The sequence below is a fragment of the Eumetopias jubatus genome, unplaced genomic scaffold (genome assembly GCF_037043125.1).
Source record: "Eumetopias jubatus isolate StellerSeaLion01/CBP00866 unplaced genomic scaffold, mEumJub1_p1.0 scaffold_7, whole genome shotgun sequence".
NCBI lineage: Eukaryota > Metazoa > Chordata > Mammalia > Carnivora > Otariidae > Eumetopias > Eumetopias jubatus.
In genome coordinates, this window is record NW_028274813.1 from 92,436,971 (window position 1) to 92,457,586 (window position 20,616).

General features: G+C 40.9%; 1 protein-coding gene across 2 annotated transcripts in view; it reads left to right on the top strand.

The window, feature by feature from the left end:
- GLDN (gliomedin) overlaps nt 1-20,616 on the top strand; it is a 65,700-nt gene that overhangs the window by 10,880 nt on the left and 34,204 nt on the right. The window contains exons 2-3 of one of the 2 annotated variants that reach the window (XM_088025124.1): nt 6,987-7,069; nt 16,353-16,377. The exons of the other annotated variant lie outside the window; for it this stretch is intronic. Coding sequence (XP_087881250.1) covers nt 6,987-7,069; nt 16,353-16,377 — 108 coding nt within the window. The remainder of the gene's footprint in view (nt 1-6,986; nt 7,070-16,352; nt 16,378-20,616) is intronic. 2 annotated transcript variants of the gene reach the window in all.

A 20,616-nucleotide genomic window follows, 5' to 3' on the forward strand; every position in this document is an offset into this window, starting at 1 on the left:
AAAGTAAAAGGCAGATCCAAAGCCTTTACAATGAGTGCTAGAATCATGCTGTGTTTACTCCTGGCTCCCTTTTAGGTGTGTGAACTTTGACAGGTCAAGCTCTCTGTGCCTCAGTTCTCTCATCCTTAAGAAGGCAATAATAGCAGTGTCTACCTTAGGTATTACCATAAGTATTCAATTCGGTAATCCATGTAAAGTCATTGGCGTGGTGCCTACAACTCAGTATGTATTAGCTTATTATTACTGATATTTTAGTATTTCTCAAATGCTCCATTTCTGTGCTTCAGGGAATTTTGAAACCTTGTAATAAAAACAATGCTGACTGAAGCAACAGAATTTGCCAGAGAAAGGACAGATCCTAGGATGACTTTAAAGTTTGGAATCTCAGGTGACTGGGGAAACACAGACCTCTAGAAAGAATAGTGTTTCTTAGTTATTTTTCTTAGTTATTGGGTCCAAAAGGAAAAAAATATATATATTTTAGATATTTAGGGAATTTAATTATATTAAGCATAATTTACAAATATCTTTATTCATGTCCAATGTGAACTCATGCATTCATTCTTTCATTGACCCAAATTTTTTGAACCCCATAGGAACAGCATGTTTGTCAGACCAATGGTCCCATCCAGTCAGTGTTCAGAGGCTAACAGCATCAGTAATTATTTTGTGGATGAGCATCTCACCCCCAAGGACCTCTTCCAAATGTTTTCTGGAGTAACCACTTATAGCTTTTCCCTGATACAAGGAGGAAGGAAGAGGAGGCTGAGCCAAGGAGAAGGTTGACAAAACATCTTCACAAATGCTTTTGCTATGTACAAAGAATGCCACAGGGCAAAGTCTGGGGATAATGGTTTAATTCTTTGTCCATTCCCCCAACACCGACAAGTTACTTGTTACAGTTTATATATACTTTTCTGATTATAAGGTAAGGATAAGAATGCTTAGATAAAAATCAGAAATTATCTGAAGATGCTTGTTGAAGGGAACAATGTGAGCACAAAATATTGTTATTAACAGTTGTTGAAAGATTATTCCAGCAACACTCATTCTTCAGAAAACTCCATTAGGGGCCAGGAGGAGACAAGTGATTCTCAGCTCACTTCAAAACACTCATCTTTTCCTTCCCTCACTCCTTCTGCACTTATTTGTCTGTATCACACAAACTGAAACTCTGTGTACAGTTTTGGTCTCCAATTTATCACCTTTAGTCACCTTTTCTCTTTAAATACATCTCACCATTCTTTGCTATGCTTCTAGTGAGGTAGTTGATGAATACCACTTCACTGATGAATTCATCCACAACTCAACAAGTGCAAATCTAAAGTAAGGTATCTGTCAGTTTCTGAATCTGCTTTCTTGCCCTGCTAAGAGTTTTGAAGGTGGGTCCTGGAGCATTTTTAAAATTCCTTCCTCAGAATTCATGCTACTCACCAAATAGGAGATGGTGTCAGGTATTGGTAAGACTTAAGAGGCCTACTCTACCTGTGAGAGATTCATTCATTCAATATGTAGTTATTGAGCACCTACTATGTCCCAGGCACTGTTGTGAGTGCATGAGAAACAGTCTGAAGAAAGCATACAAATCCCTGTCCTCTTTGATTTCATGTTCTGGAAGGGAAGGGCAGGCAAAAAAGTACACAATTACCTACAGTATTAGAAGGTGATAAGTGCTATGGAAAATGAGAAAGCAGGGGTGAAGATTAGAGAGGGGGAAGATGAAGATGGAATTATAAGTCATGTAGGTGGGGAAGGCCCCACTGAGAAGGTGACATTTGAGCGAAAACTTGAAGGAGGAGGGAGTGAGCTGGGTGGATATCTGGGGGAAGGAGGAGGAAGTGAGCTGGGTGGATATCTGGGAAAAGGCCATTCAGGCAGAGGGAACAGCAAGTGCAAAGGCCCTGGGGAAGGAGACTGGAGCAGAGTAAGTGGGAGGGAGAAGTACGTCAGAAAGGAGGTCAGATAGAAAACTGGGGGAACTGGAGAAGAGTTCACACATTGCTTTGTGGGCTGTTGTAAGGACCCTGACCTTTAGGGGAAGTCTTTGAAGGGTTTTAGGCAGAGGAGTGGCATGATGTGACCTGCCTTTTCAAGGAAATCACTGTGATTAGACTAGACTTTGTATGGGGGCGGAGTGGGCTGTGGAAGCAGGGAGGCTTTCTATATAGCTATTGTGATAATCCAGGTGAAAGAAGAGAGGGGCTTAGATCAGGGTGATGGCAGCAGATATGACAAGAAGTGGACGGTGTCTAGATATGTCTGATGCTCAAACTGATAGAATTTGCTGACAGCCTGAATATAGGAGAAAGGGGTAAAACAGATGTTAAATGACCTCAAGGATAGTGGCCAAGCAATGGAAGATAGAATCGTCATTAACTGAGATGGCAGAACTATAGATGTTTGAGGGGAGTATCGAGAGTTCAGTGTGCGGCATGTTAACACTGAGATTTCCTTTAGATGTCCACGTGAAGAGGTCAAAGAGGGAGCAGCATACGAGTCTGGGAAGGGGTCTCAGTTGGAAGTATCCCCAGGATATAATGGAAATGCTGAATAGGAGGATATTCATTACCTGGACACTGGGAGGCTCTAACCAAGAATCTCTCTACTCCATATTAAACTCAGACTGTTTAAAAAACTGAGGGTTACTGGAGTGGAGGGGGTGGGAAGGTTGGGGTGGCTGGGTGATGGACATTGGGGTGGGTATGTACTATGGTGAGCACTGTGAATTGTGTAAGACTGATGAATCACAGACCTGTACCCCTGAAACAAACAATACATTATATGTTAATAAAAAAAAAACTGAGACTGTTTAAAAAAAATCTTTTATAAACAACCAAATTAAACCAATTGTTGTATTGTGAGCTTTTTGTGCCCAGAGATTTTCTCTTACCTTTATAAGCACAGGGCCCAGCTTATCAAGTGTTTGCTGATGAGTAAATAAGTACTTCTAAATCAGTCAGAAATATCTTAGAAGTTTAACAGAAGCCTTTAAGCAACTAAGTAATATGTAAGTTAGTATAACAAATGCTTAGTGCCTATTCTGGGCAGTCAGGGTGCACACTGTGGGTGATGAGGAAGAACAAGACAGGAGCCCCCAACATATTTATTGGCTAGCGGGAAGGAAAAGGCACATCCTCAAACACTTAACGACACAGAGCAAAGGAAAATAGGATCCTCAGAGAAGGAAGACTAAAATCCAGTGGGCGGTGAGGAAAGGTTTCAAGAAGGAGGCAGCATTTGAGCCAAGGATGGGCAAGACTTCACAAGGCAAGTGCTGGGCAGGAGCAAGAAGGCATTTGAGCAGCAGGTAGTTTGTTTTAGGTCCAGCATGATACGGGTCAACATAAAAATGTCTGAAGTCTTTGCCTTCATTGTTGACAATTATTTTGATCTTCCTTTCAATACTTCAAACATGTTATCCCACTGTCTTCTTACTTGCTTTATTCCCAACAAGAAGACTGTTGTTATCCTCATCTTTGTCCCTATGTATGGATTGTGTCTTTTTTTCTCTGACTACCCCTAAGATTTTCCTTTTAATACATGTTTAAACAGTTTTATTATGATATGCCTTAGTGTCGTTTTCTTCATGGTTCCTGTGCTTGGGTTTTGTTGAAATTGCCAGAGATACAGATCTATAGTTTTTCTGAAATCTTGGAAAGTTTTCTGCTATTATTTTTTCAAATTTTTTCTACCCCCTCCACATGCTGCAAACCAGGGACTCTAACTATACATGTGTTGGGTTACTTGGAGTTGTCCCACAGCTCGTTGATGATCTTTTCACTTTTTAAGTCTTTTTTCTGTGTGTTTCATTTTGGCTAGCTGATATTGTTGTGTCTTCACATCCACTCATCTTTCTTCTGCAATGTCTAATCTGATTTTAGTCCCATTCAGTGCACTTTTCACCCAGACGTTGTAATTTTCATTGCCAGAAGTTTGAATTAGGTGTTTTTTATTTTTTTTTTTATGTTTCTATTTAACATGTTCAGTCTTGTCTTTAGCTTCTTAAACATTTGGAATACAGTTTAAATAATAACTGTTTTATTGCCTTTAATAATTCCTTCATTTATACCATTTCTGGGTGAGTTTCAATTGATTGATTTTTCCCCCCTCATCATGTGTTCTGTCTTCCTGCTTCTTTGCAGGTCTGGTAATTTGTTATCGGATGCTGGACATTGTGAGTTTTACCTGGTTTGGGGTGCTTATAGCTCAATTAGGCACTTTTTTTTTTTAAGTTGGTTCCACAGCCAGCTTGGAGCCCAACACAGGACTCAATCTCACAACTCTGAGATCAAGAGTTGGATATTTAGCCGACTGAGCCACCAAGGCGCCCCAGTTAGGCACCTTTTAATTATACCAAGGGGAAGAAGACACATGGCCTTGGGTAATTTCCACATGGCTGACAGATCCCTGAGGCTTAGAGAGATTAAGCACCCTGCTCGAGATCACAGAGCCAGTGAGTGAAAGAACTGGAATTCAGATCAGATGGAGCTGGATCTGACTCCAAAGCCCGTTCTTTGTACCACACCTTTTGGCCTTGGGTATTTCCTGTCTTTTAATTTTGTTTCTAGAGTTTTTTTTCTTTTGAGGGGGTTTGACAATTTTTCATTTCATGTAGTCAAATCTATAAAGCCTTTCATTTATGGGTTCTTCTTTTGCTTTTACACTTAGAATGTTCTTCCCCATCTCAAGATCATAACATTAAATCCTCACCTCTATTTTCTCACAGTTACATATAATTTTGTTTGGAAGCTATTCCATTACATTTGCATGTGTTTAAACTATACAGAAAATAAAAAGAAATGTTCTTTTCCCTTTAAGAAACAATTGGCCAGAATTTGTCAATAGATTGCTGGATTTGAAAATAGACAATTCACTACAAAACAACTTCTTAAAGTATAGGCAAGGATTTGAGTTTAGTAACTTGATTTAAGCTGCTACTTTTTTTTTTTTTTTTTATGATGTGGGCTGTGGAGAGAACTGTCTCAGGATAGATACGATGTCACATTGTCTCTGTATTTGCTTTTTTTTTTTTAAGATTTTATTTATTTATTTGAGAGAGAGAGAGAACGAGAGATAGAAAGCACGAGAGGGAAGAGGGTCAGAGGGAGAAGCAGACTCCCTGCTGAGCAGGAAGCCCGATGTGGGACTCAATCCCGGGACTCCAGGATCATGACCTGAGCCGAAGGCAGTCGCTTAACCAACTGAGCCACCCAGGCGCCCCGTGTCTCTGTATTTGCATCTGTCTCCCATCTGGTGGAAGAATGATATGAACACAGGAGATACTGGGAGAATGTGTTCTGAGACTTCTCTGAGAATGGACCAGGTTTCTGGTTCTGGAGCTGGGTCAGCCCAATGGTGTGAGCAGTGCTCCTTGCTGCCAATGACTCTCACCCAGTCTGTCAACAGAAGGAAAAGCAAAAGGTCTGGCTATTCCTGAGGGGCAGCTACTTGAACTATAGACAGGATAAGACTGAGAACCTGGGGCTTGTTGGTGCCTGAGGGGTGCCTGATAGGAGAAGGGAAAGGCTTAAGAAGGGGGTCATAATGACCAATGGCAATTTCTGTTCAGTGAGTTAGGGAGCTTATAGATTTGTCTGGCTGTTTTTATAAATCTTACTCCATTTTTACATTGTAAAGCTAGCAACTAGACTTTAGTCTAATATATATTTTTTTAAATAGCATGAATTAATGATTTTTCGAAAAGTAGAACCACCTTATTTATGTTCAAATCATGAAACGATATCTTTGTATAACACCAATACAAACATTTAAAGTTGTTCTTATGAAGACTTCATTACTCCTCCCAGCTGCTCCCTGGGGCAAGCATTGTCATGAGTCCTATTTTGTCAAGGGTCTGGGGCACTTGTACAAGTCTGCGTGGGCAACAAGAAACAACAGATATCTGCCACCAGTGATTGACCTGAGGTCAGCGCCTAAAGACATCTGTGAAGCACAACCGGAGGAGGAAATGCTCCTTCAGGAACTTGCACTGCACATTTTCAGATGTTCCCAGTGTTAATAAATGTCCCCAGGCCCTGATCCCAGCTGAAAGCAATTTTGCCAGAGACACTGGGTGAGGATGTTTGCTGGAACCACCTCTTCCAACTGGGACTGTTGATGAGTCCTGAGCCCAACCCCAGCTGCTTCATTCAGCTTCTGTGACTTGACTTGCAAGAGGGCCGGCCAAGACTTGTGGGTGGACTCTAAACCAGCTCTCCTTAATTACTTTTTCGGCATTTTGTTAGAGTCTGGGCAGTGACTGGGGCAGGGTGAGAAGGTGGGTGGCAGGAGGCTGTATGGTCTCCAGCAATTCATTTCAGCTCTGCAGACCCTACTCTGCAAAAGAAAGGCCTCCAGGAGAAGTAGTCCAACCCCTGCTTGGAGGGCTGACTAGCCTCCACCCCCATCCTAATCCACTTAGTAAAGCAAGAGTAGCTGGTAAATAGCATGTTTTCCCCATGGCATTGGATTTTCACTGATGTTTGAGACTGCCTTACATGTCAGCACCCCAGTCTCTGCCTAGTTGACCCAGCCCTCACCAGCTGGGTGCAGAGCTCATGCAGGTGCCTCTACTCAACAGAGCATGAAACGTTCAGGTTATTTCCTGGCATACCAGGGGGATAGCAATTGTTTCTGGTTTTGCAGTGATGTTAATGTGGGCAGGAAGGGGACAGCCATGTCTCAGGAACCCTGATAGGATAATCCTGGAAGCTTTTTCTAGGCATTAGTGGCATGTCTGCCAGAATAAAGTTATCTTAAACAAGCAGGCACAAAGAGAGATAGGTAACCACCTGTTAGATGTTCACTTCCCATGAACAATGTTACTGCTGGTCAGAAAGAAATAATATCATTGGTTGAGGAGTACGTTCTCCTTCCAGTTGAGTGAATAACCAATTATGAAGTATTTATTGAGCATCTACTTTGTGCCCAATGTCCTGTAATGCCGGGAAAGAGAACTAAGGAGTCAGTGGAGCATACAGAAAAAGGATGAAGCAGTCCCTACCAATAAGCCCATTTGGTTGAGAAGCCAGAGCAACACATGGGAAGTGTGCCAACAACCAGCCATATGGTGATGCTGCTGGCCTCAAAACGGGGGCAATCAGTGGGAACAGAGGTCTTTGGGGAAGGCTGGGCAGGGTTTAGTTGGACTCTCAGGATTCCAGTCAGGATGAACTGACAGGAGCACTCAGGCCCAAGGCCATTGGTGTGGGATGGCCAGGGCTTGCTTATTTGAGCTGACAGATGCCTGGACCTTTGGCTGATCTTCCTGTGGGCCTGTAGGAACAAGTTCATACCCAAGAATTTCAGCCCCATACAAGGCAAATTCCACTTTCCCATTGGGATTTGCAGATTGTCGTCACCATGTCTTGGCCCCAGTGTGAATTCTTGTCTTTCATGGGGATGAGTCCAGGGTGGCTGACCTCAGCTTCAGACCCCACGAGGAATTCCTCCAACACCTGTGGTCTAACCCTCCAGCACCTGGGCCCCCACATTCAGAGCCCCATCTCTACAGTCAATGGCAGGCTGATTATCAGCTCCCTGGAGCTGTTTCTAAAGGATCATTTGTATGTGCATAATAACAGCAATTTGCCTAATTACAGAGCGTCATAAAGAGTATTCAATTGTCTAAGAAAAATGGAACTTAAGTTACAGAATAGGTCAGATCTGAAAGGTAACTTGGAATTTGAACAGTGTTCTGGCTAGCAAATCAGAGACTGTACTTGGGGAACTTAGGAGAAGCCACAGCAGTATACATTGTTTAAGCAGGGCTCAAACCAGAGCAAGCTGGTGCGGATGTGCGGGTTTGCTCTCTTACTTTTTCATGAAGCAGTTCTGAGAGTAACAGGTGAGAGGAAGGTAGTTCAAGAGGGGAGCCAGCCAACCACCACGATGTTTTGTGTTCAGATGAACAGTGGCAACTCACTGCAGTTAGCAGTACTCATTCTGAGGAGAAACACTTTTGACTAAACCTTTCACTTTTGCACAGAAAAGATTTCTTAAGATTGATGCATTTTCAAATAATAAAAATCTAATATCCTATTCATATTCAAACTAAACTAAAGCAAAAATTTGCATTTCAAGTGGAATTCAGACAGTTCCTTTTGCAAAGGCTTAGCGGTATGAAAAGGTACCTATGAAAGAAAATAGTACTCAGCTCTGGAAGCCAGCTGAGTGAATCTGGAACAGCTACCCCACTTACTCTCTCTGGTCCTCAGCTTCCTCTTCCGTCCTCCCATGACTCTAGGTCTCTGGGTGTCCCTCTAGGTCTCTGGGTGTCCCTCTCCACCTCCTCTTCCCCATGGAGCAGAATTTGAAATCATGTCTAGTCCAAACCTCTCATTTTACAGATAAATAAGGCCAACCTCACCCCAGTTCACCCAGAGTAGCTCAATTTTTATTTGTTTTATATTTTGGGTTTTGGCAATTTATGTGGGAAAAAGAAAAATCTTGTGACTAATGAATACTTTGAAAATCACTGGACTAGACAACTGTTCTAGTTCATTCTATGTTCATGTGTCTAGAAGCAACAGAGGTCTGAGTTATTCCAAGTGATGGGAGTAATTGTGAAGGTATGATGTTTGGGTTCCCAGGGAAAGCTGGGCCATGAGACCCATCTTTTTTTTTTCATTATGTTATGTTAATCACCATATAATACATCATTAGTTTTTGATATAGTGTTCCATGATCTTTTTTTTAATTTTATTTTATTATGTTATGTTAGTCACCATACAATACATCATTAGTTTTTGATGTAGTGTTCCATAATTCATTGTTTGCATATAACACCCAGTGCTCCATGCAGTATGTGCCCTCTTTAATATAGATTATCCGTACAATGTTTATTTCCTGAGATTAAGAGCTGCTTATGGTTTGTCTCCCTCTCTGGTTTCATCTTGTTTCATTTTTTCCTCCCTTCCCCTATGATCCTCTGTCTTGTTTCTCAAATTCCTCATGTCAGTGAGAACATATGATAATTGTCTTTTTCTGATTCACTTAGCATAATACCCTATAGTTCCGTCCATGTTGTTGCAAATGGCAAGAATTTGGGGTTTTTGATGGCTGCATAATATTCCTGTGTGTGTGTGTGTGTGTGTGTGTGTGTGTGTGTGTGTGTACCACATCTTCTTTATCCATTCATTAGTTGATGGACATCTTGGCTCTTTCCATAGTTTGGCTATTGTGGACATTGCTGCTGTAAACATTGGGGTGCATGTGCCCCTTGGGATCACTACATTTGTATCTTTGGGGTAAATACCCAGTAGTGCAATTGCTGAGTCGTAGGGTAGCTCTGTTTTCAACTTTTTGAGTTTTCCAGAGTGGCTGCACCAGCTTGCATTCCTCCCAACAGTGTAGGAGGGTTCTCCTTTCTCCACATCCTCGCTAACAGCTGTCATTTCCTGACTTGTTAATTTTAGCCATTCTGACTGGTGTGAGGTGGTAGCTCATTGAGGTTTTGATTTTTATTTCTCTGATGCTGAGAGATGTTGAGCACTTTTTCATGTGTCTGTTGGCCATTTGGATGTCTTCTTTGCAGAAATGTCTGTTCATGTCTTCTGCCCATTTCTTGTTTGAATTGTTCTTTAGGTTTTGAGTTTGATAAGTTCTTTATAGATTTTGGATACTAGCCCTTTATCCGATATGGCATTTGCAAATATCTTCTCCCATTCTGTCGGTTGTCTTTTGGTTTTGTTGACTGTTTCCTTTGCTGTGCAAAAGCTTTTAATCTTGATGAAATCCCAATAGTTCATTTTTGCCCTTGCTTCCCTTGCCTTTGGCGATGTGTCTAGGAAGAAGTTGCTGCAGCTGAGGTCGAAGAGGTTTCTGCCTGTGTTCTCCTCTAGGATTTTGATGGATTCCTGTCTCACATTTAGGTCTTTCATCCATTTGAGTCTGTTTTTGTGTGTGGTGTAAGGAAATGGTCCAGTTTCATTCTTCTGCATGTGACTATCCAATTTTCCCAACATCATTTATTGAAGAGACTGTCTTTTTTCCATTGGACATTCTTGCTTGGTTTGTCAAAGATTAGTTTATAATAGAGTTGAGGGTCCATTTCTGGGCTCTCTATTCTGTTCCATTGATCTATTGTCTGTTTTTGTGCCAGTACCCTACTGTCTTGATGATGACAGCTTTGTAATAGAGCTTGAAGTCCAGAATTGTGATGCCACCAGCTTTGCTTTTCTTTTTCAACATTCCTCTGGTTTTTCGGGGTCTCTTCTGATTCCATACAAATTTTAGGAATATTTGTTCCATTTCTTTGAAAAAAGTTGGTGGTATTTTGATAGGGAGTGCATTAAATGTGTAGATTGCTCTAGGTAGCATAGACATTTTCACAATATTTTTTCTTCCAATCCATGAGCGTGGAATGTTTTTCCATTTCTTTGTATCTTCCTCAATTTCTTTCAGGAGTATTCTATAGTTTTCTGAGTGCAGATTCTTTGCCTCTTTGGTTAGATTTATTCCTAGGTATCTTATGGTTTTGGGTGCAATTGTAAATGGGATCAACTCCTTAATTTCTCTTTCTTCTGTCTCCTTGTTGGTATATAGAAATGCAACTGATTTCTGTGGATTGATTTTATATCCTGCCACTTCACTGAATTCCTGTATGAGTTCTAGCAGTTTTGGGGTGGAGTCTCTTGGGTTTTCCATATAAAGTATCATATCATCTGCAAAGAGTGAGAGTTTGACTTCTTTGCTGATTTGGATGCCTTTTATTTCTTTTTGTTGTCTGATTGCTGAGGCTAGGACTTCTAGTACTATGTTAAATAGCAGTGGTGATAGTGGACATCCCTGCCATGTTCCTGACCTTAGGGGAAAAGCTGTCAGTTTTTCCCCATTGAGAATGATATTCGCTGTGGGTTTTTCATAGATGGCACATAAAACACTGTGAAGAGTTTTAATCAAGAAAGGATGCTGTATGTTGTCAAATGCTTTTTCTGCATCTATTGAGAATATCCTATGGTTCTTGTCCTTTCTTTTATTAATGTAGCATATCACATTGATTTGAGGTTATTGAACCAACCTCACAGCCCAGGGATGAATCCCACTTGGTCATGGTGAATAATCCTTTTAATGTACTGTTGGATCCTATTGGCTATTTTGGTGAGAATTTTTACATCCATGTTCATCAGGGATATTGGTCTGTAATTCTCCTTTTTGATGGGGTCTTTGGTTTTGGGATCAAGGTAATGCTGGCCTCATAAAATGAGTTTGGAAGTTTTCCTTCCATTTCTATTTTTTGAAACAGTTTCAGAAGAATAGGTATCAATTCTTCTTTAAATGTTTGGTAGAATTCCTCTGGGAAGCCATCTGGCCCTGGGCTCTTGTTTGTTGGGAGATTTTTGATTACTGTGTCAATTTCCTTGCTGGTCCTGGGTCTGTTCGGGTTTCCTATTTCTTCCTGGTTCAGTTTTGGTAGTTTATAAGTCTCTAGGAATGCATCCATTTCTTCCAGATTGTCTAATTTGCTGGCATATAGTTGCTCATAATACATTCTTATAATTGTTTGTATTTCTTTGGTGTTGGTTGTGATCTCTCCTCTTTCATTCATGATTTTATTTATTTGGGTCCTTTCTCTTTTCTTTTTCATAAGTCTGGCCAGGGGCTTATCTATCTTATTAATTCTTTCAGAGAACCAGCTCCTAGATTCATTGATCTGTTCTACTGTTCTTTTGGTTTCTATTTCATTGATTTGTGCTCTAATCTTTATTATTTTTCTTCTCCTGCTGGGTTTAGGCTTTATTTGCTGCTCTTTCTCCAGTTCCTTTAGGTGTAGGGTTAGGTTGTGTATTTGAGACCTTTCTTGTTTCTTGAGAAAGGTTTGTATTGCTATATACTTTCCTCTAAGACCACCTTTGCTGCATCCCAAAGACTTTGAACAGCTGTGTTTTCATTTTCATTTTTTTTCCATGGATTTTTTAAATTCTTCCTTAATTTTCTGGTTGACCCATTCATTCTTTAGTAGGATGCTCTTTAGCCTCCATGTATTTGAGTTCTTTCTGACTTTCCTCTTGTGATTGAGTTCTAGTCTCAAAGCATTGTGTTCTGCAGGCACCTGGGTGGCTCAGATGGTTGTGTCTGCCTTCAGCTCACATCATGATCCCAGGGTCCTGGGATCAAGTCCTGCATCAGGCTCCCTGCTCAGCGGGGAGCCTGCTTCTCCCTCTGCCTCTGCTTCTCTCTCTCTCTCTCATGAATAAATAAATAAAATCTTTTAAAAAAAAGGCATTGTGGTCTGAAAATATGCAGGGAATGATCCCAATCTTTTGGTACTGGTTGAGACTTGATTTGTGACCTAGGATGTGATCTCTTCTGGAGAATATTCCATGGGCACTAGAGAAGAATGTATTCTGTTGCTTTGGGATGGATTTTTCTGAATATATATGTGAAGTCCATTTGGTCCAGTGTGTCATTTAAAGCCTTTATTTCCTTGTTGATCTTTTGCTTAGATGATCTATTTCATTGAGGGGGGTGTTAAAGTCCCCTACTATTATTGTATTGTTGTCAATGTGTTTCTTTGATTTTGTTATTAATTGACTTACATAATTGGCTGCTCCCATGTTAGGGGCATAGATATTTAGATCTTCTTGTTGGATAGGCCCTTTAAATAGAATATAGTGTCTTTCCTCATCTCTTATTACAGTGTTTGGTTTAAAATCTAATTTGTCTGATATAAGGATTGCCACCCCAGCTTTCTTTTGATGTCCATTAGCATGGTCAGTGGTTTTCTATCCCCTCACTTTCAATCTGGAGGTGTCTTTGGGTCTAAAATGAGTCTCTTGCAGGTAGCATATTGATGGGTCTTGTTTTTTTATCCAATCTGATACCCTGGGTCTTTTGATTGGGGCATTTAGCCCATTTACATTCAGGGTAACTATTGAAAGATAGGAATTTAGTGCCATTGTATTGCCTGTAAGGTGACTGTTACTGCAATTGTCTCTATTCCTTTCTGGTCTACGTTACTATTTTTTAGGCTCTCTCTTTGCTTAGAGGACCCCTTTCAATATTTCTTGTAGGGCTGGTTTTGTGTTTACAAATTCTCTTAGTTTTGTTTGTCCTGGAAGCTTTTTATCTCTCCTTCTATTTTCAATGACAGCCTAGCTGGATGTAGTATTCTTGGCTGCATATTTTTCTCGTTTAGTGCTCTGAATATATCATGCCAGTCCTTTCTGGCCTGCCAGTCTCTGTGGATAGTCTGCTGCCAGTCTAATGTTTCTACCATTGTAGGTTACAGACCTCTTGTCCTGAGCTGCTTTCAGGATTTTCTCTTTGTCTCTGAGACTTGTAAGTTTTACTGTTAGATGTTGGGGTGTTGACCTATTTTTATTGATTTTGAGAGGGCTTCTCTGTGCCTCCTGGATTTTGATGCCTGTTTCCTTCTCCAAATTAGGGAAGTTCTCTGCTATAATTTGCTCCAGTATACTTTCTGCCCCTCTCTCTCTTTCTTCTTCTTCTGGGATCCCAATTATTTTAATATTGTTTTGTCTTATGGTATCACTTATCTCTCAAATTCTGCCCTCATGGTCCAGTAGTTGTTTATCCCTCTTTTTCTCAGCTTCTTTATTCTCCATCATTTGGTCTTCTATATCACTAATTCTCACTTCTGCCTCATTTATCCTAGCAGTTAGAGCCTCCATTTTTTATTGCACCTCATTTATAGCCTTTTTGATTTCGATTTGGTTAGATTTTAGTTCTTTTATTTCTCCAGAAAGGGATTCTCTAGTATCTTCCATGCTTTTTTCAAGCCCAGCTAGTATCTTTATAATCGTCATTTTGAATTCTAGTTCCAACATCTCACTAATGTCCGTATTGATTAGGTCCCTGGCAGTCGATACTGCCTCTTGTTCTTTTTTTTTGATGTGAGTTTTTCCATCTTGTCATTTTGTCCAGAGGAGAATAGATGAATGAGAGAACAAAATGCTAAAAGGGTAACAATGACCCCAGAAAAATATACACTTCCAGAAAGTGATCACTTTTCTGCTCATAGAGTTGCTGCTATTCTTTTCTTTTGCTCTCCAGTTTGTAGGTGTTCAGAATGGTTTGATACCTATCTAGCTGAATTCCTGGCACCAGATGAAATTTAGGTCTCCTACTCTTCTGCCATCTTGCTCCTCCTCCCATCAGACCCATGTTTTGAGTTCACATTATGTTTGCATGCTCTTTTCTCTCCCCCTAAATTACTAAAAACTTAACAAAGTAAAAATCACTCATTATCCCAACATATCTTTTAAAACTATATACACTAAAAAGTGAAAATCTCCTTTTTATTCCCCTGGTCTCAGCTGCCAGGAGAAAAAAGAATCTGAATTAGTGATTTGGTTCATGATGCTCCCAGCTCTTCTTTGTGCTTATCCAGACATGTCTAGATATCCTCTTTTAACCAGAAAGTTGCATTATGTGTTGTGGCTCTTACTGCACCTTGTTTAAGAGTACGCTAAGACCATCTTTCCAGATGAGGACATATTATTTTACCTCATTCTTTTTCATCCGTTTAACAACTGCATTATTGACGAACATTTAGTGCTTATGTTCGTCAATAAATGATGAACATTTATTCAAGTGCTTTTGCCATCACGATGTTGCCATAAGCATTCTTGTCCAGGATATCCTTAGGTTAAAAGGAAAACTGCAGGCCCCAAATGACATCACTTAGGCTAAGTCAGCAGACGAAGACTTAGTACCTAACCTAGCAGCAGTTTCAAACCCTCCCCCCGCCCCTGCTGCCACCAAGGAATGTAACCTTTAGCTAGTCAACATGGAATTTCCTGGTCAATACTAGGAAATTTACTGATATACCCCTGCTGCTCCCCTTAAGAGGGCAACCTTGCCTAAATAATGCATTCCTTGCTAATAAATTCCTTTCTTCTTCTTTTTTTAATGCCCTCTTTCTGCCTTTAAAACCCTTTCTTCTGTTTAGCTCAGCGGAGCTCCCCTCTACTTACTAGATGGGATGCTCCCAATTCATGAATCATCTTAATAAAGCCAATTAAATCTTCAAATTTACTCAGCTGAATTTTGTTTAACAGATTTGGTGGCAGCAGTGGGATCTGAAGCTGACTTCTGATGGCCTTTAGGGACAACAAGAAACACAGTCCTGGTGCTCTGCAAGCCCTTTGAGTTCACTGTGTTTCTCGCTGTTTCTGAGGGCCATTGGTGAGTCACTCTTGGTTTTTTGTGTTTGAGCTACCATTTAATTGGCTTTCTAGTCAAGGGTTAACAGGTCAGTCTAGACTGACAGAAGGCTCTAACAGAGCACCAGTCCTTAGCCCTTGGTCCAGTCCACAGCTCCATGGTGGAATCCCTTTCCACTTCCAGTCTACAGTCCCCATTTAGTTTAGTACCTGCTGGGAATACTGGTGGCATACATCGCCTTCTCTTGGCCAGTCCATGGTGCCGTCTTTTGGTTACTGCTGTTGTGTTTAGGGGCTCATGTTTGTTTTGTCTTGTATTGTGTAAATAAAGCTTTGGCTAATATCCTTCAATTCTAGAGTTAAGTGCTCCACCTTCCAGCACACTTGCTTATTTTATATCTTAGAATTTTGGTCTTGGAAGTTATAAAAATATCCAAGCTTATTTTATATCCTCAAGAACTTGGCTTGGTAACCATCAGGTTGAGAGCCCCAAAATAAGGCCAAACAGAAATGTGAGTTGTGCTCCATGTATGGCTAGATATGTCCAGACAGAAATGTAAGTTAACTCCATTTGCAGCTAGGGTCCTACCAAACTGCTGCCAGCCCTCAGAGGAATTACAACCTAGAAACACTATGGCCATGATGGGGAATGTTCCAGTTGGATAAGATCATTTAAGTAGTACACTTGAAAGCAAGGGTTGCCAAATTAAACAGACGGGATACCTGTTTTAATTGGCAAGCAGACGTCTCCACAAGGTTTCAAAATTCCAATATAGTTCATCAAAAGATTCATTGCAAAAGGCTTAAGAAAAATTAAAGATGTAAGAGGTAGCTTTAAAAAAAAAAAACCCATAAGACTGAGGTCACTCCTATTGCTCCCCTTTTTCCTCCTTCGAGTACTCATTCTACTAATCCTGTGTCTGAATTGTTTTTCCACTCTGAAAAGACAACACAACTGTAAACAAAAGACTGCCAAATTAATAACTTTAGAGATACCCCCATCTCTACCTTCAAAAGAGGGCCCCCTTAAATGGCCCCCTGCCCAAAGTTGACAAAATTGAGGGGTTTTCTTCCAAGCTGCTAACTATTCCTTTAAACAGCCCAGGGGACACTGGTAAATACCAGAGCCAGCTGAAGGGATCTAAAGAACTCTGGCAGAAGCCAGTGAGAGGTGAAAATTCTTACCAGAAACAGTTCTTCTGAATTACTGCCTGTAGTACCCAGTCAGGAGAGGAAGATAAAATATCTTGTTGTGCCTTCTTTTCCAAGTCCAAAACCATTGTTTGTTGATCCTTTCTTTCCCAAGATTATGTATTGCCTTCTAGCTTGTCTTGTTTTGCATAAATGGGTTTGGCTTTCTGCCTGACTGGGACAAGCAGATTGTTGGTTCTTTCTTTGGGCTGTGTTTGGGAGTGGCTCTTTGCACCCTCTTTGGGGACCTGTCTTATACCCAAGGGAAGTTATGCAATACTGCCAGAAGAATTTAAAATTAGAAGTTTGTACCCAAAAGGAAAGAAAGAAATTGAGGAAATGTAGTTGCACAGGTGGATCAATCTATGATGTCATTTCAGTTATAAGCCAATTCTTGGAGGAATAGAGAGCAATGATCCTAATGTTACACATTTTTCACAAAACAGAAGTTAGCTCTAGAGGCAATTCAAAATTCACCTATTCCTTTAATAATCCCAAAACTTTCCTTGTTTATCTCAAAAGACTTGTAGATTATTGACCTTAGGAAACCCAAGCCCTTCTTAGAAGAACTTATAGTCTTTCTCTGTACCTTGATGTATACATTTTATCATGTCTTTGAAACATAAACACAGCCCACAATCACCTGAGACTGAAGGAAAAAAAATAAAAGGGAATGAGATCTTTTTATTGTTCGTTAGTTAGTTTTTTCTTCTGAACCAGATTAGTTTAACTTCTTACCCCACCTCTCCTCTAAACCCCTCACCCCACCTCTCCTCTAAACCCCTCACCCCAATATTAGACACCATCCCTAACTGATCCTGTATTTAATATTGTGGAAAGTAAGTCCCAAAATGATTTAACATATTAAAAAAAAAAAGACATTGTTCCAATGTCCACCTTTCTAGTAAATGGTAGTTTAAATGTCTGAATGACCCCCTAGATTCTGAGCTCCAAATGTAAAGAGTGTTGCTCAGTTTTCTCACCCATAAATTGGGACAATATTGTTCTTTTACTATAAATTAAGTATAACTACATGTGAAGCTCCTAATATCAATTTTAACAATGTTAGTTTTTATATCTTCCCATCAGAACAAGATACAAGGCAAAACTGTGTTAGTCATAATTCTGCAGAATACAGAAAAATATCTACAACCTGAGAATTTCATGTGGTGCAGTAATGTTGGAAATATTAATTCAGATTATCCCCCAACGTATTTCCTTATTGATCCCAGGATATTGAGTTGTTCCAGGAAAGGGGGGACACAAAAATATCCTAAAAGGGTTAAGCTTCTAAACAGATACTTTGTTACTGTGGTTAGACACACCTAACATAAAATTCACCCTTTTAACCCTTTTAAAGTGTACAATTTTGTGGTGCTACTTACATTTGCAATGCTGTACAACTATCACCACTGTCTAGTTCCAGAACTTCTTCATCGGCGCAAAAAGAAACCCTGTCCCCCTTGAGCAGGTACTGCCCCTTTCCTCCCTGCTCCCCTCCAGGCTTTGACAATCTATTAATCTGCTCTCTCTATGGGTTATAAATACTTAATCTCATCCCAGAAAATGGATTTAAAATCCAATGCTCTTTGAAATTTTCAAGGCACAAGCTTTTTTTTTTTTAAGATTTTATTTATTTATTTGAAATAGAGTGAGAGAGAGAGAGAGCATGAGTGCAGGGAGGGACAGAGGGAGAAGCAGTCTCCGCCCTGAGCAAAGAGTCCAATGTGGGACTCGATCCCAGGACCCTGGGATCATGACCTGAGTCGAAGGCAGACACTCAACTGACTGAGCCACCCAGGCGCCCCAAGATACAAGCTTTTAAAGAGAGAAAAGTTTTTAAGAGGTCTTCAACTTAGCTCCCAGCTTCAACTTGGCTCCCAGAGCCACTTTGACATTCTGCTGATACCCATTTTTTTTTTTTAAGAAAGGGGAGCAGTGGGGAGGGGCAGACAGGGAGAGAGACTCTCAAGCAGACTCCACACCCGGCACAGAGCTCAACACAGGGCTCGGTCTCACAACCCTGAGATCGTGACCTAAGCTGAAATCAAGAGTCGGACGCTGAACTGACTGAACCACACAGGTGTCCTACGGCAGATATACATTTTATTTCAAGAAGGACAGCTACAAAAAGAATGCAACCCCACTTTCCTTCTAGCCATAGGTCAGGGGTCAACCTGAAGGACTGGAGAATATTGGGGGCACTTCACAGGCCAGTGAGAGCCACAGGGCACCCAGATAGGGAAAACGGCTTTCATCTGGACCGGGCTAGTAGGTTGATATCAGGTCTTTAACTAAAGGTTTGACTTTACCGTGTGGATAACAAAACTCCAGTGATGTGTTTTGTATTTTTTTTTAAGATTTTATTTATTTACTGGAGAGAGAGAGAGCACAAGCAGTTGCGGGGGCAGAGGGAGAGGGAGAAGCAGGCTCTCCGCTGAGCAGGGAGCCTGATGCAGGGCTCAATCCCATGACCCTGAGATCATGACCTGAGCTGAAGGCAGATGCTTCACCAACTGAGCCACCCAGGCGCCCTCCAGTGATGTTTTTTAAGCAACAGTATGGCATGTCTAGAAATGTGCTCAGGGAAACGACATCCCACAGAAGAATTCACAGCTAACACATTTGCCTAAAATCCATAGCGGTCGACTTTGGTCATATTTCACACCATTGGGGAAGCTTGCTTCAGCTCAATGCCATTGAATTCCATGCTTTAGCTTTAATTAGCTGTGGGTTCTTGGGCAAGTCAGTCAGCATTCTGGGGGAGATAATCCTTCTCTGTAACTTGGGAACAATAAAACCTACCTCTTACATTGCCTGAGGATAAAACAAGAGAGTACTGAGGACCAACCTGGCACAGGGTTACTGGTTGGAGTGACTAACATTTAGAACCATGGTTCTCAACCAAGGGTGACTTTTGCCCCCACTCCCCTAGCTCCTCTGGACATTGGCCAATGTCTGGAGACATTTTTGGTTGTTACAACCCAGGCTTAGGGAACAAAACCTTTAAAATACAAACAATTAAAAGGACTCTTGTGCCCAAACTCTAGCACAACCTCTTTAATTCCAGGGACAAACATGAGTCTTAAAAATCTTCTCCACAAATAGTAAGACTTTTGCCATCCTGATGTCCTTGTAACAGGGCAACAATCTGCTCCTAAATCAGCGAAATTAAGGTGCGTAAGCAATAATGGCTATAAATGAAGTGAATAGTCGGGGCTATGGGAAACTCTAGATCCCTTGGTGCTTCTCAGCTCCCTGAAAAACCCCATGTTTTTGTTTTTTGTTTTTGCATTCCTTCACCCACCACAGTGCATTTAAGATGACTCAAATTATGAATAGACATTGGTAAGGAGACTTCTATAAAATTGCAAAAACAGTCTACCAGCTACGTCTGACTTGTCAGGTCTATAATCCTGAAAAAAATCTGTTTTTATTCCCAGAGACCTCAGACCTCCCTCTGGACCCTTTCAACACCTTCAGTTGGACTGCATTCAACTGCCATTTCATATGGGTTATCCATATGTTCTTATTACTATATGTGTGTTTTCCAGAAGAGCTAAAGCTTCCCCCTGCTACAAGGCAGATGCCCTCACACTAGCAAAGAAACTGTTAAAAAAGTACATTTCCCACTTGGGATATACCTTTCACGATCTCTGGTGATTGAGGCACCCACTTCACAGGACATATCATATGCCTTAAGAAAGGCATATGATATATCCTGAACAGCCTTAACAAAAACCTTACAAACTTCTTAAAATTTGATCAGTATACAACCTTCTGCTTATCCCTTGTCATCTCATGCTAGTATGACCAGCTACTATAGGTCTCTAATGTCTTTACTCAAGCCCATCATCAGTAGGTTAAAGAAGCCTTCCCAGGTCCCAGTTCAGAGAATCTAACTCGCTCACAAGTGAGAGCCTGGTGATTGGGTGTTCTGAAAAAGACGGCTCTCAAGCCCCATTGGAAAGGTGATCTTCCCAGTGCTCCTGTCCACTGACACTGTTGCAAAACTAGAAGGTATTGAGCCTTGGGTACACATCACACAGCTAAAGAAGGTTCCACCTGTACAGAATCTGGAGACCTCTAAGTCAGATTGACAAGGAAGAAAAGCAGCTGAAATCAAGATGGACTGCCTCCACCCAAGAGGACAGATTGAGACTTCAAACGTTAATTAAGCATGAACCCCTTTCTCCTTATTTTCCTGCCCTTTACCCTCGCATTGGCCTAGAAAGATAATGCCCCCATCTTTATCTCCCAGGCTATTGTTAAGGCGGGTAACCTCTGGAATTTAGAG